Genomic DNA, 27,065 nt, shown 5'->3' with positions numbered 1-27,065 from the left:
TATTCTGGTTAGGGCCAGTTTGACCTGTTCTGTGAAGGGTGTAGAACACAGCGTTGTACGAGATCTTCAGTTTCTTGGCAATTTCTCGCATGGAATAGCCTTCATTTCTCAGAACAAGAACAGACTGACGAGTTTCAGAAGAAAGCCTTTGTTTCTGGCCATTTTGAGCCCGTTATCGAACCCACAAATGCTGATGCTCCAGATACTCAACTAGTCTAAAGGCCAGTTTTATTGCTTCTTTTATCAGGACAACAGTTTTCAGCTGTGCTAACATAATTGCAAAAGGGTTTTCTAATGATCAATTAGCCTTTTAAAATGATAAACTTGGATTAGCTAACACAACGTGCCATTGGAACACAGGAGTGATGGTTGCTGATAATGGGCCTCTGTACGCCGATGTAGACATTCCATTAAATATCAGCTGCTGCCAGCTACAATATTCATTTACAACATTAACAATGTCTACACTGTATTTCTGAACAATTTGATGTTATTTAATGGACAAAAAAATTAAGATTTTCTTTCAAAAACAAGGACATTTCTAAGTGACCTCAAACTTTTGAATAGACGTGTACCTCTATTGGTATACCATTAAACCCTGGTGTTTTTCCAGACTGAAAGGACTTAATTGCCTCACAAAGGGGAAAGGGGGATACCTAGTCAGTTGTACAACTGAATACATTCAATTGAAATAGGTCTTCCGTTTTTAACTCAACCCCTCTGAATCAGAGAAGTTCCTCCTCTGTAAATTGGCTTTCCCACAGGTCTTTCAGTACATTTGTTAATTTTAGATTATTATTAGGAAAGAAATCCTTACAGTTAATATCATTCAGTGGAGATAGACAATATGCTTAAAATATTATGCTTCCTCTTTCAAAATATAATTTGGTGAATCATGGATGACTGTTTCTGTAAATAATTTTTGGTAGCATTTCTATGTTGATGTTTCTTACCTGGTAATCCCGGGTTTGAACAGCAAAGGAAAGATAGTGATGACGCTTATTGACATTGTTGCAAATGATGGGGAATAACCAATCGCAATGAGGCGTTGCAAGCTGTGGTGAATGTGACAATGGTCAAATGTTTGATATAATTTTATATAATCACTTTGCCTTCTCTTAATTATCACCTACTATGTTGGCATGCAATTATTATTTTTTTTAATCAATTCTGATGGTTGTTAAAAGCAGAATTTTTACAATATTAGCTTTATATCATCACTCCCGTCTAACAAATCTAAATCGCTTTGGCAACAGTAGGCCGCAGGTGAGTTGCGGATAATGACACATACAACGTTTAAAAGGTCTATCATTTTTTTTTAAATCAAACTCAAAGTTAACATAAGCCCTAGATGCATTCAATTGTCCTACTTACAGGCATACCCAATTTAGGCTTTTTATTCTTTCTTTTTTTACAAATGTGATATTGCACTACAAAGGGATAACTTGGAAGTAAGATAACGTAGATAGTTAAATAATATTAAAGAAAAACATGTTTATTTATTAGCCTAGTCTAAGTATTTAAGCGGATCGTGTGAAATAGGCATCTAGTGAAATCACTGTCAAAGACACAGGAGATACTGCTGCATGGAGGTCTACATCATTTAAGGATTGATCATATAGAAATAGCAAAACATTTCAACTACTACAAAGTAATAGCATGTGGTGCAGGAACCACTGACTTGCTGCATTTATTTTATTATCAAGACACCTGCTCATAACTCTTAACGGGTTAACTCAGCTCATGAGGTGTCCTAAATATCTGCCTACTAGGTATGGCTTATGACTAATGCATAGCTTTTATTTTTGCCCATAAGAGTAGTAGTAAAATCTCTATTCTCGGCACTAATGACCAATTTTCAACTCAGACACTGTGGATATGGGTCCAGATCTGACAATAAAGGAGACAAATGTACTTTCAAAATAAACCATTGAAACAAAAGAAAATAAATATTGAAATCTTTATTTCATGATTCGACAAACCCTGTTGATGTTGCAACAAGGACATCAAAATTACAAACGGACGAGTAACAGTTTTGACAACAGTACGTCACATCACAATGATACATAAACAGAGCAGCTCTGTCACCACCTGGTAGTCAGTCCCCTGCAGGACTTCATTGTATCACTATAAGGCAGCACAGACAGAGTTGCTTTGACAAACTGTTCCCTGGCATTGTTTCAGAGCAGAGTATGGGGTGTGTTCATTAGTGCAATCCATAGCAAAACAATTTGCAACAGAAAACCGCTTGCACTGAAAACGATAATTGATTGGACAAGTTGAGGTTAGTCCCTCCCCGTTTTGGCACTTTTGCTTCCTAATGAATACACCCCAGGTGCTGCACAGAGCAGAGTCACCACTGACCTTCAACGACACCCGCCATCTCTGCTACTGACAGCAAAGGCCAATAATCCCATCAACACAACCATATCATCTCCAGTGCAGACTGTCAGAAGTGCACAGCTGCGTCTCAGGTCTCAAGGGCAGAGTGAGTAGCAGGGAAAGACCCACCTATGGCAGGATTCAGTCAGTCAGTGAGTCAGGTCAGGTCAGTCAGGGGTGGGATGCTCCAGGCTGAGTCCCAATGAAACTCCAGGGAGGGAGCTCCCGGACCCTCACAGGCCCAGCGATGCCTTGAGGAGGACGGCCATGTCCTCAGACATGGTGCCCTCATCACCTGGGCATGAAGAAAAAAAACATATGATAATGTGACTCCTGTTCTCAATGTGTGTTACTGATGCATTACATGAAAAAGAGAGGGGCCATGGACACTGAGCTTTGGGTTGAGCACCTCTTTCTCACAATTAAAGACGTTGAAATGTCTGTGTGTGTGTGTATGTGGGCAAGCTCGACTGTGTCCCCCCCAGGTCCTTACCCTCCTCGGCAGCGGTCATGTCCTGCTCCAGTTTGAGCTTCTTCTGGCCCAGCTGTAGCATGCCACCCTCTATGGTGTCCTTATGGATCAGTTTGATCACCTGGACAGTCCTGTAGCAGGAGATGGACAGACACTGACCTTCAGTCATTCATCAGTCATTCATCCATTCCCTCAGCATCACTAGATCCCCCTATTTTGTCCTCACAGTACCTTCTCTAGGGCCAGAGGGGTTTTCCTGACCACATGGCACCTCGTCACTACTAATAAAGACTTCTCTGTAAGCTCTCGCTACAGATCTCCTTAACGCCCAAATTTAGCCTAGCCCAGCCCATACCACACCCCTGGTCTCACCTGGTCTGGCCCCCCTCCTCTGTCTTACCTGGTCTGGCCCCTCCCTGTCGGTCTCACCTAGTCTGGCCCAATCTGTGGCAGCGGTCCTCTGCCTGCTTGTCGTTGTAGGGGTTACAATCGATGTCGTGCATGATGACCACGTTGGCCGAGGTCAGGTTGATGCCCAGGCCGCCCGCCCGCGTCGACAGCAGGAACACAAAGATCTCCGGGTCCATATTGTAGTCGTCAATCAGCACGATCCTGCACCAAAAAACAGAGGTGGGTCTAGGGATTACAGTGGCTCCGTGCATTGAGATACAATACTACCAACAATCTCAGAGATTTGCCAGTGAACAGCTTTTCATTTAAATGTTATATGCACTATGTCCCCAGTTACATAGCCTATGGAAAAAATACTGCACACAATTATATTAGAAAGAACCCACCCAACCCAGCTCACCTGTCTGCTATGGGTGTGGAGCCATCCAGTCGGACGTAGCGGTGGCCCAGGTGTTTAAGCAGAATCTCCACAATGTCCAGCATCATGGTGAACTGACTGAAGAGTACCACCCGGTCTCCCTGCCGAGAGAGCAGAGCACAGCACAGCCACATCACATATCGGGTGTATTCACGAGGAACCAAAACGGGACAAAACAAGTGGGACTAACCTGAAATAAGATACACTTGTTTTCAATCCAAAATGTTTTGCTACTGTGTGCACTAATGAACACACCCCGTGAAACGATCTGAACACGGCAGATAGAAATATAATGACTAGAGATAACCCTGATTCCACACCATACTACAATGTACATCCTCCAGAACGGGCCCGAGGAGGCACGAGGCAAAACTCAAGAAAGAGTCGGGAAAAACACTCAAAACAGAGTAATAAAATAACTAGTCTCTCTCCTTACCTTGGTCTTAAGTGTGGCCAGTAGCGTCTGGAGCAGGTGGAACTTCCCGGAGTCCAGCAGTAGGTCTTTCTCCAGCTGGTATTTGTGCAGCGACGAGTACTGCTGGCACAGCCGGTGAAGCTCAAAGTCCGACATCACCGCCATGTCCTCCTGGATCAGCACCGGGTCCGCGTCCAAATGGGTCGGCTCCTAGGGGGAGGGGGATGAATAAAAATATACACATTGAGAAAGACAGACAAAAAAGGGAGAGAGGGTTGACAGAAAGACAGAAGAGAAGGGTGGTAACGTAGTTTCTTAGGAGATTAACTTACTTGATTTATATAAATCGACAGAAAAAAAAACTAGGACACAAACACAAAATGGCCAATAAAGCAGCAACCTTGAGCATGAGGTGACTCATGGCCTCGAGTCGCTCTGTGGTGTAGTACTGCCGGTGGAGCAGAGGGTGGTTGGCCATCTTCCTCAACTGCATCATCACGTTGCACAGCACTTTCTCTACACAGAGATGGAGATGATGTGAGCGAGTGGTTGAGCATGCGAGAGAGAGCAAGAGCGAAGGAGAGAGAAAACAGTTTAGTTGAAATTAGGGCACAGGATGTAAGATGCCGATCACACAAACACGCTTATTGTGCCAGCTACGCACCACCCGTCTCTCACGCCACTGCTGTAACACTACACTGAGTATGGTAAAGATTTCCCTAGACCCTGATCTTGGGTCAGTGTAGCACTTTCCCCCACTAATGGATAAGATTAGGATTGGGAGAGTAAAATCTGATCCTAGATGTGCATTTAGGAGAAACTTCACCCTAGACCTACACTACAGTTCAGTGCAGTACATACTCTCTCCGATGGCAGACTTCTTGAGCTTGCCCACCATGTTCTGGTAAAGCAGCTGCTGCTTCTCGCTCATGGTGCAGAATTCCAGCCTCTCCTCCTTCGCTGGCAGCTGCTTAAGAACCTGAGAGACACACACACACAAACGAGTGCAATACGCACACGAGCGCACGCACAACCCCCCACCACACACATCTTTAAATATCACATTGTGAACAGTATTTCTCAGTGTAAGGCACTTTGGGAGTGTCCTTACCTCGCTCTTAACTCGTCTGAGGATGAAAGGTTTCATGATGAGTTTAGCCTGGGCGATGCGGTCCCTCTCAAAACGACTCTGTTCCTCGTGGGATTTCTACCACACATAAATCAAGACACACATCCTGCTGTGAGAGTCCCACTTAACACGAGGGGAGTGGGACCAGGGTCTGTACTCACAAAGTGTCTCAGAGACGGACTGCTGATCTAGGATCAGAATATTTCTATGCCAAACTTGACCCTTGACCTTACCATGGAGAACATCTTGACTATCTGCGTGGTGCTGCTGGAAAACATGGAGGGCATGATGAAGTTGAGCAGCGACATCAGCTCCAGCAGGTTGTTCTGCAGAGGGGTGCCGGTCAGGAGCAGCCGGTGCTCCGCCTGGGGACACACAGAGACAGGTGGTCAGACAGGGAATCAGGGAGACACGCAGGGACAAACAGACAGACAGACACACGGGGACAGACGGAGACAGGGAGTGAGAAACACAGACAGCGAGAAAGAGCCAGGCAGACAGTCAGGAATGTCAGAGAGATTCAGAAAAACACTAGACAGAGAGACATCAACTCTATTGCACACGACAACTGCTTCTACTACTTGTCAATGGGGAAGTGTGAGGTGTTGTGCCGTGAACTAACGTTGATGGCCATGAGGTGGCGGTAACGGAGGGAGTTCATGTTTTTCAGCATGTGGCCCTCGTCGAACACGGCATACTTCAGTCTGAGCTTGCGGAAGAGACTGCGGTCGCTGTCGTTGCCGATGGCCAGATTGTAGCTGCGCAGAGAGAAATTACACCCAAACATGAGCATTTGTAGTTGAACTTACATTCTGTATGTAGACCTATGTCGCACGCACGCACACACACACACACACACACACACACAAGGGAATGCTTCAGCACATTTAAGAAGCAAGGCCTTTTAGTTCCAGTGAATTCCCGGTATGTATCTAATTGACTCATTGTGTTGTCAACACACAGGTTTGGAAACGTAGCCCGGGAGATTCAGCAGTCTCTTCATTTCCCATATGGCTGCCTCAAACAGCGTGTAATGCTCATTAATATCAATCATTAAAGCATTACAAAGTGTTTTTCTGGTTCAGACAGACACGTACGTAGCCCATTAAAACACCCCTGCAAGGTTCTGGGGTGAAGTTGCCCCAAGACGCTGATCTGGGGCAACTGCATTTCCCCACCCAATGGTTAAGGTTAGGATCGGGGGAGGGGAAGCTGATCCTAGATCTGCACCTAGTAGAAACATCAACCCGGAGCAGCTGATAGTCACAATGTCAAGTACAGAGGACGCAATGCTCTTCCCTTCCACTAGAGCTCATTGTGGTTCCACCAATAGACTGAAACCTATTCGACAATATTGTGCGTACGTGTATGTGTACTCACGTGGACACGATGACGTTGAAGTCCACCTGATTGCTGAGGATGTCATGTCGCAGGTACCGTCGGTCCTCCACAGAGCCTGAACATACAACAGGGGGTGTATTCATTAGCGATGGGGGCAAGACATCTGTACACTTATATATAGGGATATTATTGTTTACGATATATTGTATCGTATCATCTTGACAATATCACAATATTATTTTGGTGCTAGTTGGTTGCACCTGCACCAAAACGCCTGTATTTCTCCTTTACAGCTTGATCTCCATCTTCTTTAAAATAGGGAGTCAATTTGTTTTCAGCCATTTGATTTCCATGACTGACCAAAACTCATTTTCTCATGGCTCTCTTGTCCCTCTGCAGCAGACATATGGTGAGCAATATGTTTGGAACACGGAATCGCAAAAAACTAAAATCACCGTATCGAATCACAATACACATAGAATCGCGAGAATCGCAATACTTATCATATCAGCACCTAAGTGCTGTGATAATATCATATTGTGAGGTCCCTGGCAATTCCCAGCCCTAGTATTCATCATGAAAAGAGTGTTTCTGTTTGGACAAGTTCAGGTTAGTCCCTCCCCGCTTCGGCCCATCTTCTTCCACTTGGCTCCTAGGGAATACAACCCGGCTTAGACTTACAGCTATGGATGATAAGGGAGAAAACGACTCACCGTAGTAGACTAACACCTTGAGAATAGGGCACCACAGCTTTAGCTCACGAACCCAGTTATCTGTAGAGAAAATACAGGTCAATTCAATCCAGTCCAATTGATAATATCTGTCATGTTTGGCATAATGTTTTGTTTCGGCTGAGTAAAGGGCAACGGTCGTTTGATGTGAAATGGTCACAGGTTTTTCACAAAACAGAAACATGCCAATAATACACTAATCCTTTGCTTAGGTCATGTGTTCTATTAGTGGTTATAAACAGGCTTAAAGTGGTTATAAAGTGATTGGCATGATGTGAGTAGAGCCCTTACCAAGGGTGGAGGAGGGCACAGTGATGAGGTGGGGGCCGTCAATACCGTCCTGGTGCAGTCTGCCCAGGAAGGCTATGGCTTGGATGGTCTTTCCCAAACCCTGATTTGGTAGAAGAAAGAAAGACGATTTAAGAGAGACCGCGAGCGAGAGAAAGAGTGATAGAGATCCACATCTGCACTTCAAAGTATCAGTCTAAAACAGCATCACGAAGCCCCAGGTTTCATATAAGGACTTCAATCCCACACTGGCAATCTAACAGTATTTAACCAGGGGTTGCAACTGTTTCAGGAAACAGAACCGAAAAAGTTCCAAACTCTGATTTAAACCAAACAAACCCTTTCCCTTTTGAATGTTAAAATAAATATTTCTCACCCATTCCTTTAGTTCTCTCTGTCTGTGTGTAGCACCCTGCAGGTGCTACACCCACACACAATATTACTCAAATGCTCACTTATCTAAATCTGTTACGTATTCATAAATGTAGACTGTAGCAAACCGTTTGGCAACGGAAAATGTCTTGCAACAAAAACAATAGTTTCTGATTGGACAAGTTCAGGTTAGTCCCGCCCTGTTTCAGACGGTTTGCTTTCTAGTGAATACACCCCTGTTGAGGCATTTCTACACCATCTTGCCACAGTATATTATGTTTTCTGTTGGTAACAGTTCTAGAACACAGGGAGGGGGAAATTCACAGAATAAAAAAAAATCATACTATGTGGTTAAGACCCAAATGGCACCCTATTCGCTAAGGGCTCTGGTCAAAAGTAGTGCACTATACACCGAGTGTGAAAAACATTAGGAACACCTTCCTAATATTGAGTTGCACCCCATTTTGTCCTCAAAACCGCCTCAATTCGTCAGGGCACGGACTATACAAGATGTCGAAAGCTTTCCACAGGGATGCTGGCCCATGTTGACTCCAATTCTTCCCACAGTTGTGTCAAGTTGGCTGGATGTCCTTTGGGTGGTGGAAAATTCTTGAAACACACGGGAAACGGTTGAGCGTGAAAAACCCAGCAGCATTGCAGTTCTTGACACAAACCGTTGCGCCTAGCACCTACTACCATACCCTGTTCAACGGCAATTCAATATGATTTTAGTCTTGCCCATTCACCCTCTGAATGGCACAAATACACAATGCAGGTCTCAATTGTCTCAAGGCTTAAAAATCCTTCTTTAACCTGTCTCCTCCCCTTCATCTACACTGATTGAAGTGGATTTAACAAATTACATCAATAAGGGATCATAGTGTCATCTATGTCATGGAAAGAACAGGTGTTCCTAATGATTTGTACACTCAAGTGTATAAGGAATAGAGTGCCATTTGGGACACATCTAATGTATTCTCAAAAGCAGTGTTCACATTGGCAATTTGAAGTGACTAAAATCCTATTGATTTGCATATCCAATTCAAAGGGGGACAGGCCGTCATTGTAAAATAAGAATTTGTTCTTAACTGACTTGTCTAGTTAAATAAAGGCGAAATAAAAAAATCTATCTAACTTGTTAATTGCTACAAACAAATGTTTGCATGTGTTAGAGAGATAAACAGCTGACTAGCTGTCTAGTTGACTGCTGTTGCTAGCCAAAAAGGACTTATTTTGAAAGTTGGATCGGCTTATCCTTTGAGACGATAAAAGTGTTCTTATCCTATAATTTTGAACATTCAAAGCAACTGGGAAACGTCCATGGCAGGCATTGTTGTCACATTTGCAAAAAGCAGTGTTCACTAACTTCTGAGTGACAGGAAGCACGAACACCACCAATCAGCCTACACCACGGCACACACACCCGTCGTTACTATGACAACTAGTGTAGCCTTGTCAGAAAATCACTGCTGTCTGAATACACAAAATCGATTTGGTCACTTGTCACTTTATGTCAGTAGACATAAAAATAATTTTAAAAAATATATCTATATTTGAGCATTAAGACCTGCAGTGTGAAGGCGGCTTAAGAGGTAAACCATCTCACCATCTCGTCAGCCAGGATTCCATTCAGCTTGTGTTGGTGCAGCAGGAGAAGCCACTTCAGCCCAATCATCTGGTAGGGTTTCAACTGCAACCTGCATAGCAACCAATCACAATGCAAGACATTTACAGACAAACCAATCATAATACAAGATCTTCAACGACAAACCAAACAAAACATTTAGAGGCAAAAAAAAAAGTATATTGAGAATTGTGGCATAACAACCTATGTAACTGTGATGTGATAGTTGTTTAATGGGGTTAACAAAAGGTTTATTATTTTATTCCTTTTAGACAAATCATATCAGACCGTTTTGAGAATACATCCATTATGCCATGGTAAATGGATAACTGGATTACCATGGCATTTACTTAGCATTTGGATTTATCTATTAGTTACAACAATGAGGTATTGTTCTCCCAGTTTGAATATAAAAGTATATGTTCCAAATGGAATCATATCCTAGTCTCTTTAGGGCACTACTTTTGACCAGGACCCATAGGGCTCTGGTCAAAAGTAGGGCTCTGGTCAAAAGTAGTGCACGATATAGGGAAGAGGATGCCATTTGGGACAGCCTATAGTAGATTAGATGTAATCGTTTATGAAATCAGGACAGCAGTGGAAGTTGAGCTCACTTACTTTCTGTTGAGGACTGAGGGCTGGGTCATGGAGCCCATGTCCTTGTCTATGACATGGGTGACTCCCTTTACCATCTTGCCCGAGATGGTCTGGCACTTGGACATGAGGCCCTGGACCACGGCTCTCTCCCTCAGCACCACCCTGCAGCCCAGCAGCAGCTCTGCAGACAGGCCGTTCTCTTTGTGGAACACCTCCTCCTGAGAAACGACACACAGCGAGACAGACAAGAGAGGCAGAGACAAACAAAGAGGTGTCGACAACCAGTCCAATCGCTCGTCTTTTTCTTCTGACATGATAGTCAGGCAATTGTATTGTTCTACAACAAAGTAAAAACCATGATTAACAGATAAGTGGCTATGTCATGATTGAGGACGATAGTACAGTGGGCCAACTGAATTCAGGCCACAATCATAACATCTCCAACCTGCTGGTGGTGGAGCCTTTCCAAGTTAAAAAGGGCTTTGTGGCTTTTCACTTCATAAGTGTCCAAACGGTGTCCAATTGAAAAAGCATATTTTGACCAATCAAATCAAACTTTATTTGTCACGCCAAATACAACAAGTGTAGACCTAACCGTGAAATGCTTACTTACAAGCCCTTAACCAACAATGCGGTTCAAGAAAGTTATTATTATATTTACCAAATAAATTAAACAAAAAAATAATAAAACCACAATAAAATAACAATAACGAGTCATGTGCAGGGCTACAGTTTAGTCAAGATCATTTGTACATGTAGGTAAATAGTGTAAATAGTCCAGTGGCCATTTGATTCATTGTTCAGCAGTCTTACGGCTTGGGGGTAGAAGCTGTTAAGGAGCCTTTTGGTCCTAGACTTGGCGCTCCGATGCGCTTGCCGTGCGGTAGCAGAGAACACAGTCTATGACAATTTTTTGGGCTTTCCTCTGACACCGCCTAGTATATAGGTCCTGGACGGCAGGAAGCTTGGCCCCAGTGATGTACTGGACCGTACGCACTACCCTCTGTAGCACCTTATGGTTAGATGCCGAGCAGTTGCCATACCAGGCGGTGATGCAACCGGTCAGTTTGCTCTCGATTGTGCAGCTGAGGATCTGGGGACCCATGCCAAATATCTCCTGAGGGGGAAAAGGTGTTGTCGTGCCCTCTTCACGACTGTCTTGGTGTGTTTGGACCATGATAGGTCGTTGGTGATGTGGACACCAAGGTACTTAAAACTCTCGAACCGCTTCACTACAGCCCCGTCGATGTTAAGGGGGCCTGTTCGGCCTGCCTTTTCCTGTAGTCCACGATCAGCTCCTTTTCCTTGCTCACACTGAGGGAGACTGTTGGCCTGGCAGTCTCTGACCTCCTCACTATAGGCTGTCTCATCGTTGTCGGTGATCAGGCCAACAGTGGTTCCTCCTTTAAAAGTTGTGTCATACTGCGGCACACCTTGCGTGCTGCCGCAGCATTCTGTGGCACGTCATTTAATTGCCAGCCATTTTTTCTGTTACTGCAAGTTAGTGATAGTTTGACCACCACTTTGAGAAGCGTTTGATAGTCTTCCATATTAGCATTACCAGAGACGGGGAGGGCACGTGGGAGACCGGGGTTCAATTCCCTGATGGGGAGGAATGAGTAGGCTGTCCTTGTAAATAAGAATTTGTTCTTAACTGACTCCATATGTGTTATTTCATAGTTGTGATGTCTTCACTATTATTCTATAATGTAGAAAATAGTCAAAATAAAGAAAAATCCTGGAATGAGTAGGTGTGTCCAAACTTTTGACTGGTAGCATAACCATAGCTCTAACTCCCCCTTGATCGTTAGGGCAAATCTGGTCTGCGATAGGACAGGGGGTTTTCACACCTAGCTCGGATATTAGACTATTCTTTAGTAAAGGTTGAATAGTCTACTGTTCAGCTATTAGCCCGCCTCCCCAACTTGCAACAAATGGATGTCTTTTTGTCGAGAGCAAAACTTTATTTTCAATCAAAAATAATTGTTCTGAAAGCAAAAACGAGGCTTCAAAGCAAAAAAAGATCAAATATTTTGTAATAATAATTTAAAAGTAGCGAACTCGCACCACGGGACTGAGAGGTACCCAGCGTCACAGCTTCATTGCTCCAGACCACCACAAGGGGGAGTTAGAGCACTCATTATGCATTTGGGTCCTAAGGTTTTTATATGACCAATCATAGAGTGGTTCTAATGACACATTTTTACGCAAGCTACCTGTCCCTGGTGGCGTTCTTCAACAAAGATGTCTGAAAATATATTACCGTGGAACCAAATGTAAGTAGTTATAACATCAAGCAAAATATGTACAATTGAGACGAATAAGTTAATGTAGAGACAAACGTTTGCGCATCTTTTTTGTGTCACGAAGTTAACTTGCTAAATAGCAATTTTCGTAAATTATCTGACAAGCTAACATTAGCCAGCTAGCTAATGTTATGACAGGATAACGAATTTGTAATTTGTGTGTTTAATATTTTAGGGACTCGTGAGAAAACCAGCAAACCAGGCTGTCGTCTTGTGAAACAGTGGATGTAAAGAATCTAGCTAGCTAAAGCATTTACTGCAAATTGAATGTACAATTGTGGAAGCTTGCCTTGCAATGCAGCTGAAGTAACATTGCTAGCTAACTATTTACTTGCTTATTGTGTAGAGGATAAAAATAAATGTATGCCTATGGATGTGTAGCTAGCTACAGTATGTAGCCAATCTATGTATGGACCCTAAGACATTTGGTATGAATATTAGATCAGAACCTATCTATGAACCTCAGCTACCATAGTTGTTGTATCAATTTCAAGTCTGAATGGCAATAATTAAGCCTATGGATAGCATAGAATATAATAACTTTACTGTGCCAAGGAAGCAAGTCCAACAGTTGAAGTCGGAAGTTTACATACACTTATGTTGGGAGTCATTAAAACTCGTTTTTCAACCACTCCACAAATTTGTTGTTAACAAACTATAGTTTCGGCAAGTCAGTTAGGACATCTACTTTGTGCATGACACAAGTAGTTTTTCCAACAATTGTTTACAGACAGATTATTTCACTTATAATTCACTGTATCACAATTCCAGTGGGTCAGAAGTTTACATGCACTAAGTTGACTGTCTTTAAACAGCTTAGAACATTCCAGACAATTATGTCATGGCTTTAGAAGCTTCTGATAGGCTAATTGACATCATTTGAGTCAATTGTAGGTGTATCTGTGGATGTATTTCAAGGCCTACCTTCAAACTCAGTGCCTCTTTGCTTGACTTCATGGGAAAATCAAAAGAAATCAGCCAAGACCTCAGAAAAAAAAGTTGTTGACCTCCACAAGTCTGGTTCATCCTTGTGAGCAATTTCCAAATGCCTGAAGGTACCGCATTCATCTGTACAAACAATAGTACACAAGTATAAACACCATGAGACAACAGAGCCATCATACCGCTCAGGAAGGAGACACATTTTTTCTCCTAGAGATGAACGTACTTTGGTGCAAAAAGTGCAAATCAATCCCAGAACAGCAGCAAAGGACCATGTGAAGATGGAGGAAACAGGTACAAAAGTATCTATATCCACAGTAAAACGAGTCCTATATCAACATAACCTGAAAGGCCGCTCAGCAAGGAAGAAGCCACTGCTCCAAAACCGCCATAAAAAAGCCAGACTACGGTTTGCAACTGCACATGGGGACAAAGATCGTAATTATTGGAAAAATGTCCTCTGGTCTGATGAAACAAAAATATAACTGTTTGGCCATAATGACCATCATTATGTTTGGAGGAAAGAGGGGGAGGCTTGCAAGCTGAAGAACACCATCCCAACCGTGAAGCACGGGGGTGGCAACATCATGTTGTGGGGGGTGCTTTGCTGCAGGAGGGTCTGGTGCACTTCACAAACTAGATGGCATCATGAGGTAGGACAATTATGTGGATATATTGAAGCAACATCTAAAGACATCAGTCAGGAAGTTAAAGCTTGGTCGCAAATGGGTCTTCCAAATGGACAATGTCCCCAAGCATACTTTCAAAGTTGTGGCAAAATGGCTTAAGGACAACAAAGTCAAGGTATTGGAGTGACCATCACAAAGCCCTGACATCAATCCCTATAGAAATTTTGTAGGCAGAACTGAAAAAGCGCTTGGGAGCAAGGCGGCCTACAACCCTGACCCAGTTACACCAGCTCTGTCAGGAGGAATGGGACAAAATTCAACCAACTTATTGTGGGAAGCTTGTGGAAGGCTACCCAAAACATTTGACCCAAGTTAAACAATTTAAAAGGCAACGCTACCAAATACTAATTGAGTGTATGTAAACTTCTGACCCACGGGGAATGTGATGAAAGAAATAAAAGCGGAAATAAATCACTACTATTATTCTGACATTTCGCATTCTTAAAATAAAGTGGTGATCCTAACTGACCTAAGACAGGGATTTTTTACTAGGATTAAATATCAGGAATTGTGAAAAACTGAGTTTAAATGTATTTGGCTAAGGTGGATGTAAACTTCCGACATCAACTGTATATACATGTAATGTAGTTATTACCACGCATGAGATTCCCACATTGTAACCTGTACATTGAATATATTCACTGATCATGTACTCTTCCTTGGCAAATTACGGTACGGTTCAGGTATTTCTCTCTGAGACATTATTTTTCAGTCATATCAAACTCCATTATTTGAATGATGCTGTGTCTGCATGTATGCATTACAATTATACACTTCAACAGTGTTTACCACACCTGCTCCTGGGACATCAATGATTACACATTGTAACTATGCAATAGACTAGAAACATGATTTAAGTAAAGGCTGATTTGTAATTCATATACACAGCAAAAAAACTATGCATATAGTATTTCAATGAGATACAGTACTTAATTTCAACCAGGGGAGAATGTGAAACGCTTTATTGAAAGAAGTTCATTACCCAGGTGTTATAAATACATAAAACATGCATTATAATTATGATAATTATAATATTATAAATACAAATTCAATCTGTACTTCAATGCACATATGGTGTGCATTATAAAACGAGGAAGAAAGAAGAGGTGGGGAGAGAGGTGTAGAAGACAGAAAGGGAACGAGGTAAGAACAGCAGCAGACAGCATATGATTAATGAATTACAGTGCTTCCCTAATATTCTCTCAGTTCATCACAATTGCGGTGTCTCCTAACCAGCCTTGGGCCCCAAGTTGGCCCGTAGGTTATCTTAAGAGTGGGTGAAGTGACGATGACGGGACCGGCATCCTCTCTCACATCAAAACATACCTGCAGATGAGAGACAGATGGATAGAGAGAGTGCATGATTAAGCCTTGTTTTTTTATTCTAACACGGTCAGTCATCATAATCATCAGGAGGTGAAACGCAAAACTGACCCTGGATCATTAACTCTGGGACAACTAGATCTCTGTCTGTATTTCAATGTAAAGCATCTCTTTAATAATACTTCCTGTTGACCCAACTAAGTGACCTATGATCATGCTGTGCCCTCTGTGTCAGCCAGTTCAAATCCGGGAGGGGTTCACCAACACAGCTGATAACTTAGAGGATTTAGGGAGAAGGGGGAGAGGGATGAAGTGAAGAAGAGAGACTATTATTGTGTGTGTGTGGTCTCACCAGGTGTCCAACCTAAGTGGCTACAGAGTACTTTATGCTGAAAAACAGACATTAGGGCAAACAATAGAAGATAATGTCAATAGAAGATACTGTATGTGATGCAGACACCTATCGGAGTGTACTTGAAAAAAAATTAAATATAGAGGGCTATGTGTCTCACCACTTGGTAATTGCAAGGCTAACCCCCAGGGAAATCATGACTTGGCAGCAACAGATAGCAACAGATCCCCAGTCCCCTGAAACTGGCTGTGTTTATGTGGTGTAAATCTTAAAATTAGCAGCTGACATCTTAGGGGTTTTTAATTAATGCATGTGAGACAGGTTCCATGTACAACAAGACAGGCAGAGATGAAGAGAGAAAAAGAACACAGAACTGTTTAATTACCTCTGGTTATGGAAACTTTTGCCATAGCTTCCGCGGCCTGTTCCTCGGACAGTGAACATCTGGCAATATCTACATTTTCGACCCCTTGATCAGCTCGCTCTCTGAAAGTAAAGAAAATAGCTTATTTTTTGTAGATATCAATCTAAAGCAGCAGATGTCATTTTCAGGATACGTCAATACAGCACAGAAAGCTTAACACCAGACTGATATTGTGGTTGTTCATTAGGTGATGGGAAATATGCAATGATACCTGCATCATCTACAAGCTGCCTAAAGCCTCCCTAACTCTTTGTGACAGACATAGTGTTCTTTCATCCTTCTGTAAAAAGCTAACCGTTACACTGTCATGAAGTATGATTATATATCGACTATGAAACAAATATGACATGGCCTGCTTATGAGTTGCCATGAAAGAAAGTTAGATTAATTCAACTGAAAATGGCGAGAACGCTAATCGCTTTTGGTTAGCTTGAGAATAATAATTGCATGACTTATCACTCTACGGTATGGATTTATATAATATAGTAGAATTTTATAAACCTACACTGAATCGTAGGAGCTAACTACTAGCTATTTAAAATTTGGACTGAAAAATGCCCAGTGCTGCTTACCTGAGATGCCATCATAACACAGTCCTTCTTCGTAGATGTCCGCTATGACTTCCTTTGTGTCGGGAAAAAGTTGCTTTCAGAACAATTATTTTTGATTGAATTTTTTTTTAAAGAAGAGTTCTCTCTCAACAAAAAGGCACAAATGTACCTCCATAGCATATAACAATTTGCCTGTGAATAACCACACCTTCATTCAAACGTGCTACTGTATGCAGAATTCTTGACGCACAACCGATGCTCCTGCCATATTCTGCCAGCACGCCCACAAGCAAGCCACTCAGGCGCAGAATGATGACGTGTGGGAGAGGGAAAGGAACGAGAATGGGAACAACAACAATTTGTTGCAAGTTGGGGAGGAGGGCTAATAGCTGAACAATAGAGACTATTCAACCTTTACTATCACAGACCAGATTTGCCCTAATGACCAAGGGGTAGCTTGCTACTCAATGTCATAAAGTAATGACTGTTCAAATAAGTTACCTTACACGTTATATTTGATAGCTACGCTGTCCTTACGAACTACATAGCATATCATTACAACAGTATGTACCGGTATGTTAGCTAGCTACCTAACGTTAGTAGTTATACAACAAACTTGGCAGTATATTAACTATAGGCAAAACTACCCAACATTTATTGACTTGATTATTCCAGTCATTCTTAGCTTGGCTAAATGGTATAGTCGTTGTGCTTTCTCAATGGACATTCGGATGCTTTCATAAATTCGCTCTGGCTATCTATAGGCTGGACAATAGAACAAGTCAAAATTCACCCGAGGCTGAAGAACGGCTTAAGAACGTTGGCTAAGCTGGAACACTAGCTCGAGCCCATAGCAAATGAATGGAATTGAACATTCGCAGAGCCTGTTTTGACTGGAGTGATGCTTAGAATTCTATTTCGCCTAAATGGCACCAAAAAAATGTATCCCCTTTTTATTTTACCACTACAATCTATTCGTCGGACGAAACTGGAAAAAAAAACTACTTGTGTAGAAAGTAAATATCCGCACCTCGATGGTGTCAACTGTGCTTATGTCTGCGTAATAAGAAAGTAGGGAAAAATAAAAACTTTACTATTTCTGGTTTAGCGATCGATGACAAACGAGCTCACTGCCCAGACTTACAAAGAGGAGATTCTCCTGATTAAAATGGTGCCCGACTTGAAAAAAAATCTAAAAACACATTGTGAGATATTTGCCCAAATAGACAGACATGCCTATATTTCCCCCATAGGCAACAATGGGAAGACCGCAGAGTTCCAATATTATTTTGTTGTGGTTTACATTTTAACTATAAAACAACGTGAGCAGGTCTCATTGCCAACATTAGCGAAGCAGGCATTGTGACAATGAACAATAAGCTGGGAATAGAACGTTCGGAAGGTGAGTTGGTGCCACGGTGCTCAATAGAACTAACAGGAGCTGGCAGGGTGAAAAATGCACTAAAATAAGGCCTGTTTTTTCACGATTACTTCAAAACGACGGCAAGCAGCTGGGAAATATGGTCAAATTCTGAAACTGGTCCAGCCTACTATCGACATGGATATCATGTGTCCAGCCTACTATCTACATGGATTTCAGAGCACTCTCGTCTGAGTGTACCAGAGCGCAGAATAATACATTTGAGCGCTCAACACCCGTTGAATATGGCCGGTGTCAGTAAACGTCGGGGAAAAAAACATAATTAAATTGTTTCCAGCACAGTTACCAACGCTCTGGATAACACGAAAACTGCCTTACCAGCTCAGCTAGGGCGAGTAAAATGGTCTGAGTGGTCTCATTTGTGTCTGGAAATAGCTAGTAAGCTGGCCAGCGTTGTCTTGGGTGCTTGACTGCCGTTGTAAGGCCAGAACGCTCAAATCAACCGTTCTTGTCGGCCCGAAAGTCCAGTGCGTGCTCCGAGAGCGAAACGGTCTGAATTTACAAACTGACAATGCTCTGAATTTATGAGCGTCACGTTGTAGAGTGACATATTTTCTGTTCCATCCTAACGGAAACTCAGAAGGTTTTTCATTTTTCATGGAATAGAAACACCATTAATCAAATTACTTAAGCAAGTACCAGCCAAAAGTTTGGACACACCTACTCATTCCAGGATTTGGAGAATAATAGTGAAGACATCAGAACTATGATATAACACCGGTCTCCAGCGTGCCCCGCATTCTGTAGTACAGACATGGCCTGCTCTCCCTTATGTAAGGAATTAGGCACTTTCCCATGTTTATGTATTGTAGACTGCACAGTGGCCTAATAAACAAATAAACACATTTAATTAATAAAATAATGGAGAAAAAAAAAACACTTTCAAAATGCAGATGTTGATTTAGTTATGGATCCATAACTAATTACTATGGGAATAATTATCACTGATTTACAGAAATATTGGAACAATGTTGTGTTATGAAGGCAAACAATTTAGAATGTGCCAATCCTGTAGCCTACTCCCGAGAATTACGTTGTACAGCGCCATATTTTCCATTCCATCCTAATGGAAACCCCGAGGGTTTCGTTTTTCTCTGAATAGAAACACCATAATATTAATTAATTTGATTGAGCCAAATTTCTTAAAATCAATCCCATGTTATTACAAAAAAGGTTTTAACTTCTCTGGTAATGCCAATATGGAATACTATCAAATGCTTCTCAAAGGTGCCCTCTGATGGTCAAACTAGCAATAACTTGCAGTAAAAGAAAAAAAATGGCTGAGAATTAATTTACGTGCCACAGAACATTGCATGCAAGGTGTATTGCAGTATGATGCAACTTTTAAAGGAGGAACCACTGTAGGTGTTCCTTTTGTCCAGGTGGGAAAGGGCAGTGTGGAGTACGATTAAGATTGCGTCATCTGTGGATCTTTTGGGGCGGTATGCGAATTGGAGTGTGTCTCGGGTATCCGGGAGGATGCTGTTTATGTGCGCCATGACCAGCCTATCAAAGCATTTCATGGCTACCGACCTGAGTGCTACAGGGCGGTAATAATTTAGGCAGGTTGCCGTGGGTAAAATAATGTTAATTGTGTAGACAATCATCTAAAGAAAGTCAATGGTCCAAACCTCAAGTCTATCATAATCTGTTCAAACGTTAGAGTTTGTACACTTGTGGAATGGACAAAATTAGGATGACAAAATATAGGTCCATTATATTTTCTAGATAATTTATATCTCAAATCAAATGTTATTGGTCACAGATGTTAGCAGGTTAGCAGACGTTAATGCGAGTGTAGCAAAATGCTTGTGCTTCTAGTTCCGACCATGCAGTAATATCTAACAATCTCACACTCATTCTTATGTTTAATAAATGTATTGTATAGTGCGTGTGTGGCAGGCTTACAATGACGGCAAAAAACAACATTTGAGAGTGCGCTGACCCTGGTGCTAGAGGGGGTACGCGGCTGGAAGTTGAATGTTTGAAGGGATACAGAACTATAAAAAGTTTGGGAACCACTGGCATAGGATAAATACACTTCAACATGAAATCAATACACATTAGTAAGCCGTCGGCTGTATTCAGCACTTGAAGGAATGAGAGTGTTGTTTACTCTGTAATGACACTCTTGCAATGGATAAGCGGTGGAAAATGGCATACTATTCCCTATATAGGCTCTGAGTGACACAGCGGTCTAAGGCACTGCATCTCAGTGCAACAGGCGTCACTGCAGCCCCTGGTTCAAATCCAGGCTGCGTCACATCCGGCCGTGATTGGGAGTCCCATAGGGTGAGGCACAATTGGCTCAGCGTTGTCCGGGTTTGGCCGGAGTATGCCGTCATTGTAAATAAGAATTTGTTCTTAACTGACTTGCCTAGTGAAATAAAGGTTAAATAAAAAATATAGTGCAAGATTTTTCCCTTGAACCATATGGGTCCTGGTCAAAAGTAGTGCACTATATAAGGAAAAGGGTGCCTTTTGGGGACGCAAGCCAAAGAGTTCTGCTCACGACAGGCCATGCGACTCCAGATGGCTGCTGGGGTGTTTTGGACCAAAAATCTAACTAGTTCTTTGTTCCAGTAGGTAACATTTCTACCACGCTTTTATTTTCACAGGGGAGCGTGACCAGAAAAATACCAAGCTGTGATATTTTATTAACACATCTAGATTGAGAAGATATAGACTACAGTTATTTTCAGTGATAATGTTAATGGAGAGGAAAAAATATCTCAGAGAGGGGGGGGGGGGGGGGGGTGGATCTGTGGTCACTCAACACTTTAAATTTGATAGACTATCTCTAGCATCTCTATAATTGAAGTTCTCATACATTCCCTTTAAAAAAACTGAGGATGTAACGCATCCCAGCAGCAGTGAAAGTAACACACACACACACATATAGTGCCTTGCGAAAGTATTCGGCCCCCTTGAACTTTGCGACCTTTTGCCACATTTCATGCTTCAAACATAAAGATATAAAACTGTATTTTTTGTGAAGAATCAACAACAAGTGTGACACAATCATGAAGTGGAACGACATTTATTGGATATTTCAAACTTTTTTAACAAATCAAAAACTGAAAAATTGGGCGTGCAAAATTATTCAGCCCCCTTAAGTTAATACTTTGTAGCGCCACCTTTTGCTGCGATTACAGCTGTAAGTCGCTTGGGGTATGTCTATCAGTTTTGCACATCGAGAGACTGACATTTTTTCCCATTCCTCCTTGCAAAACAGCTCAAGCTCAGTGAGGTTGTATGGAGAGCATTTGTGAACAGCAGTTTTCAGTTCTTTCCACAGATTCTCGATTGGATTCAGGTCTGGACTTTGACTTGGCCATTCTAACACCTGGATATGTTTATTTTTGAACCATTCCATTGTAGATTTTGCTTTATGTTTTGGATCATTGTCTTGTTGGAAGACAAATCTCCGTCCCAGTCTCAGGTCTTTTGCAGACTCCGTCAGGTTCTTCCAGAATGGTCCTGTATTTGGCTCCATCCATCTTCCCATCAATTTTAACCATCTTCCCTGTCCCTGCTGAAGAAAAGCAGGCCCAAACCATGATGCTGCCACCACCATGTTTGACAGTGGGGATGGTGTGTTCAGGGTGATGAGCTGTGTTGCTTTTACGCCAAACATAACGTTTTGCATTGTTGCCAAAAAGTTCAATTTTGGTTTCATCTGACCAGAGCACCTTCTTCCACATGTTTGGTGTGTCTCCCAGGTGGCTTGTGGCAAACTTTAAACAACACTTTTTATGGATATCTTTAAGAAATGGCTTTCTTCTTGCCACTCTTCCATAAAGGCCAGATTTGTGCAATATACGACTGATTGTTGTCCTATGGACAGAGTCTCCCACCTCAGCTGTAGATCTCTGCAGTTCATCCAGAGTGATCATGGGCCTCTTGGCTGCATCTCTGATCAGTCTTCTCCTTGTATGAGCTGAAAGTTTAGAGGGACGGCCAGGTCTTGGTAGATTTGCAGTGGTCTGATACTCCTTCCATTTCAATATTATCGCTTGCACAGTGCTCCTTGGGATGTTTAAAGCTTGGGAAATATTTTTGTATACAAATCCGGCTTTAAACTTCTTCACAACAGTATCTCGGACCTGCCTGGTGTGTTCCTTGTTCTTCATGATGCTCTCTGCGCTTTTAACGGACCTCTGAGACTATCACAGTGCAGGTGCATTTATACGGAGACTTGATTACACACAGGTGGATTGTATTTATCATCATTAGTCATTTAGGTCAACATTGGATCATTCAGAGATCCTCACTGAACTTCTGGAGAGAGTTTGCTGCACTGAAAGTAAAGGGGCTGAATAATTTTGCACGCCCAATTTTTCAGTTTTTGATTTGTTAAAAAAGTTTGAAATATCCAATAAATGTCGTTCCACTTCATGATTGTGTCCCACTTGTTGTTGATTCTTCACAAAAAAATACAGTTTTATATCTATATGTTTGAAGCCTGAAATGTGGCAAAAGGTCGCAAAGTTCAAGGGGGCCGAATACTTTTGCAAGGCACTGTACATACGCTCTCTGAATGTACCATTCAAGGCACCGACACAAAATCAAAATCAACTAACACCGGTTGTGCCTTCATTCCTCCATTCCTCCCTGCAGTTTCCATGTTTAAAAGAACCTCATCTTGTTCTAACCTGCTGGGTTTACCTTGTGGAGGAGCAGACCCACTGTGCAATACAGCTGGCAGTGACACAACCGAGATTGCTCTCTTACATAATATGCCATTTAACAGACGCTTTTATACAAAGTGACTTAGTCATGCATGCTTACATTTTTCGTATGGGTAGGTTTCTATTACTCACCAGGTCCTGCCAAACAGCAAAGGGCCGTAGCTCCACAATCTTCTGGGCCTTCTTCAACGAGCAGCCGGCGATGAGGGACAGCTCATCCAGCGAGGCCTCCTGGAAGAAGCTCAGGATCTGGCCTTTGAGCGTGGATGTGCCCGCGTCCTCCGCCACAAAATCTAGCTCGTCGTCCTCGCCCTCAAACTCACTGCTGGCCCCTTCTGTGTCCTCATCCTCCGAGCTGCTGGCCCTTTCGTAGGAGGCGCGAACCTTCCTCTTCCTCTCCGACGCCTCCTTCTTAGCCACGCTGGTCCCGTTGGAGAGCTTCTGGCTGGTAGAAGTCGAAGAGGAGGACGAGGAGTTAGGCCTAGATTCAGGTGCAGGTTTCTTGAACAGCCATTTCAGAGCGGAAGCATTGCTTCGCCTGGCCTCCTCCTTGCTATCCTTAGACTCCCAACGGTCTCTGCTTGGCTTGGCATCACTCTTTGCTTTGCTTGGTTTGGCATTACTCTTGGCATTCAGTTCCTTTTGCTTGACTTCAGGGGAGCTGGATACTTCAGGTGCACTAGAGTCTTCATCTTCAGCAGAAGAATCAGTAAAAAAGGGCACAGTGAGGAATATAACGAGTACAGTACAAATAAATATGATGTGATGTTTCAACTGGGTGAGGACAGTGTCATCTCACCTGTGTCCGAGAACATGCGCAGCACCTCCAGGGCGTCATCCACGTTCCACTCATGTTCCTGGAGCACGGACCTCAGTTCCTAGAGAGTGACAGACGGGGTAGAATAAAACACTCTTCATTAAGATGTGGATTCTCTCACTTGGAGTGTCATGATCATGTCTCTACCGAGGTGTATGTGGCTGCCCTGTCAATGTCTGACAACAGTCCTTCTCACCTCCTTATCCTGGTCGGGGAACTTCCTCTGCAGTTTCCTGACCATGGCCTCCCGCCTCTCCCAGCTGGGCTCTGCTCCCTCTTCAGAGTCTTCAGGCTGGAAGATCAGACCGCAGTGAAGGTTAATATTGCCAAGAAGATGCAACAGCACAGTGACTGCCTGGGGTGTTTTTATTAGTGCACACTGTAGCAAAATGTTTTGAAACAAAAACACACCTTTCTTAATGGTCAAGTTCAGGCCTGTTTGGTTGCTAGTCCCAGTCTTACCAGAGACGATCTCCTCTTCTTACTGGGCTGCGGAACCACGTCGCTGTCTTGGGAACTGCTGGAGCCATCCTGTTTCCTCTTTCGCGTTGAGTCTGGACAAACAATTGTGTCAATGTGTGGGGAGATACACATGCCAGATGACCAAGCCAACTTCTGGTTTGGTCCTTTTTTTCCTTCTTTCTTCATGTTTTACCAATGGCAGGCAAAGCCCTATAACCATCATTACAATGAGGTCCAGGCTATGTTGTCATGAGCGGAAGAAAACATGGCATAACCATGGAAACCACTGGTCAAGCTGTGTTTGGGGGTGCGGTAGGGACAGGCTGCAACCAGCTGTCTATGATGTTAGTAAATGAAAGATACCTTTGTCACCAAACATCAGGCATGAGGCTACGGCACCATCCAAAGTGCTTGTGCTTTTAATCACCTGAAAATAACGCAAAGTTAAACATATAGCTAGCTATGTTATCCACAGAAACTGAGCAGCAGCCATCTTTGAGAGACTATACTATAGCTTGTGACACAAGAGACTATGACATTACCTCCAGCAGCTCCTTCCCGTCTCTTTGAGGGAAGATTTCCTGCAGTTTGGCCAGTCTCTCTTCCAGATCCTTGTCCATTTTGTCTTCCTTATCAGATGTCTCTGTCATCTCTCTTACCTCTCGCTTCAGTGATTCCTTTACAGGTTCCCTGAAATAGAAAGAACTACAAAATTAGACTGGCATAGGCTACACTTTATGGAATTCGCTATACCTTGAAGGAAGTCAAGGGGAATATATAAATCTAGATATTTCAGCGCTACTTACGTCACCCTTTGTGTTAATTTATCACTTCTCGAGTCACTTGCCAAATCGTCAGAGTCACTGATGACATCTTCAAATACTACTCCTCGCCCAGGTTTTCCAAGGTTGGATACAGGTGTTGTTACTCGGGCTGTATGTGCCACAGACATATAGGCAAAGACAGTTTAGCAATCATTTTATTACCCCAGTGAGTGTGTTTTGGAATTCTAACCCCTTTTAAAAGCACTGTGTGTTTGAGCTACAGATTTCTGGGCCGTACCATTGGATTTGTTTTTCTCCAGCATCTGTAGATACCAACCAATAGTCAGATTTTTTAAATTATTTTATTTTACCTTTATTTAACTAGGCAAGTCAGTTAAGAACAAATTTTTATTTTCGATGACGGCCTAGGAACAGTGGGTTAACTGCCTTGTTCAGGGGGAAAACTACAGATTTGTACCTTGTCAGCTCGGGGATTCAATCTTGCAACCTTTCGGTTACTAGTCCAATGCTCTAACCACTAAGCTACGCTTGGGGGCTGCGCTGGAGCAGTATCTGAGACGGGGCGGATACTGAAGGGGCCCGGGGTCGGGAATTTAAAAACATACATGTCTGTATCACAGAAAATGCCAGGTCTATAATATCTATAAAAAGCTCATAGTTGAGGTCACAAACTCAAAACAGTTGTCACTGACTAGTTGGACATTCATTTCCCAGTGAGCAAAAATGTCTGTACTTACAGCATTCATATAAATTCTTTCAGATTTTTGCTTTGGCAGACCTTTTTTTTTTATACAATTATTGACATTTGTCAATGAAACTCATGAATGCAACCGTTTATGTACAATGGTTTTGTGTTCTAATTGTAGCCTTCGTTGTCCTGAAAAGAGAACGGTAAAAAAATAAATAAAAAATACACTTCACTGTGAGGATACATCTAAGGCTGGATATGCAGATACATGGAAGTAAGATAAATGAAAAGCGGATTTTCGCTGGGATCTCGGGACTGATTTAAAGCGAGGCCCGTAGCCTAGGTATGCTGTTGTTGTTAGCTACCCGTTCCCCACCAAAAACATCGTTTAATTAGCTAACGGTAGCCATATATCTAGCTAACGTGACTGTTAACTGACGCCCAGAGAAAGCCACTGATAACGCTAGCTAGCTAGCTGTCTAGTTAGTGTTGTTGGCTATTAAGGCGACCAAGCAAGTCAGTAGCTGTCACCTGTCAAACAGCCAACGTTAGCTAGCTAGATGTCAACAGTCAGTATCAGCAAAGATTATCCCCACGGATATAACTATGCGTTATAAAAACCTTTGTTACAGGGGTGGATGTTAGCTAACGTTACATTAATTATGGCTGGCTAGTGGCTACTGTCATCGAGCAAATCATACCTGGTTTATTCTCCTTTCCCGACTCTGGACATACGGAACCGCTGTATTTGTCCTGGTTTGATGTCGGTTTATTCTTGTCAAAACGAAACCGCTCTAAATTAAAGAGACTCATTTTCAAACGGCAAGTATTAAACGTTACACAGCTAGCACGCAAGAGAGGTGAGCTCTTTGTCTCGGTACAAAATATTCCTTATTCTGGCTATCGAAAGCTGGCTAGCTACGATTACCATGAATTGTATGAATACCGTTAACTAGCAAGCCAGTCACGTGTTACTCGTTTGAAAGCCGATCTCAACAGTTTAAGTATGTCAGTACTCAAAATATCTAACGATAAACTCACCAATAACACATTTCAAAATGCGTTTATTAATTTAGATATACAAGTTAAAACTGTAGCTACAAAAGATCATCTTATTTCCCCCGCGAACTCACACTGCGGCGAAAGACTATAAAAAAGCTATCTATTGGACAAGATAACTCAGGAATGGACCAATAGTAAGAAAAAAAAGATACTAAAGCCGAAACCGGCTTTACACTTCCGGCACCATGTTACCACAGATAGAACAATGAGACAGATATTTCGCTGGATGTTTCAATATGAAGCATCCGCTTGGTGTTTCCACTCACTGACAAATATGGTAGTGAGAGGAAGCCCACTGGCGGGCAGTAGGAGAAGATGGAACGAGATCGATTTTGGCCGATATTCTGCAAAT

At 42.5% G+C, this 27,065-nt stretch overlaps 1 protein-coding gene across 3 annotated transcripts; it reads right to left on the bottom strand.

The window, feature by feature from the left end:
• Nucleotides 1-1,946: 1,946 nt before the first annotated feature.
• On the bottom strand, nt 1,947-26,605 carry LOC139389818 (SWI/SNF-related matrix-associated actin-dependent regulator of chromatin subfamily A containing DEAD/H box 1A-like). 3 transcript variants are annotated; one of them, XM_071136781.1, is made up of 23 exons: nt 26,353-26,605; nt 24,985-25,111; nt 24,721-24,868; nt 24,542-24,605; nt 24,179-24,270; nt 23,913-24,008; nt 23,699-23,777; nt 23,032-23,591; nt 10,202-10,398; nt 9,566-9,656; nt 7,591-7,690; nt 7,282-7,341; nt 6,608-6,683; nt 5,850-5,985; nt 5,461-5,592; nt 5,210-5,305; nt 4,960-5,077; nt 4,499-4,614; nt 4,120-4,308; nt 3,666-3,784; nt 3,284-3,466; nt 2,876-2,985; nt 1,947-2,677 (listed from the first exon to the last, which is right to left on the bottom strand). In XM_071136781.1, the coding sequence occupies exons 1-23, from the start codon at nt 26,462-26,464 to the stop codon at nt 2,616-2,618; spliced, it is 3,063 nt and encodes a 1,020-aa protein (XP_070992882.1). In that variant the 5' UTR covers nt 26,465-26,605; the 3' UTR covers nt 1,947-2,615. The 3 variants fall into 3 exon arrangements, with proteins under 3 accessions (XP_070992882.1, XP_070992883.1, XP_070992885.1); XM_071136782.1 differs by having other exon boundaries at nt 24,128-24,270; nt 26,353-26,601; XM_071136784.1 differs by lacking the exons at nt 24,542-24,605; nt 24,721-24,868; nt 24,985-25,111; nt 26,353-26,605 and having other exon boundaries at nt 24,128-24,309.
• Between the last annotated feature and the right edge of the window lie 460 nt (nt 26,606-27,065).

Source organism: Oncorhynchus clarkii, chromosome 30, assembly GCF_045791955.1.
Source record: "Oncorhynchus clarkii lewisi isolate Uvic-CL-2024 chromosome 30, UVic_Ocla_1.0, whole genome shotgun sequence".
NCBI lineage: Eukaryota > Metazoa > Chordata > Actinopteri > Salmoniformes > Salmonidae > Oncorhynchus > Oncorhynchus clarkii.
Note: the sequence above shows the minus strand (reverse complement) of the source record. Positions and strands in the feature narration are given on the sequence as shown.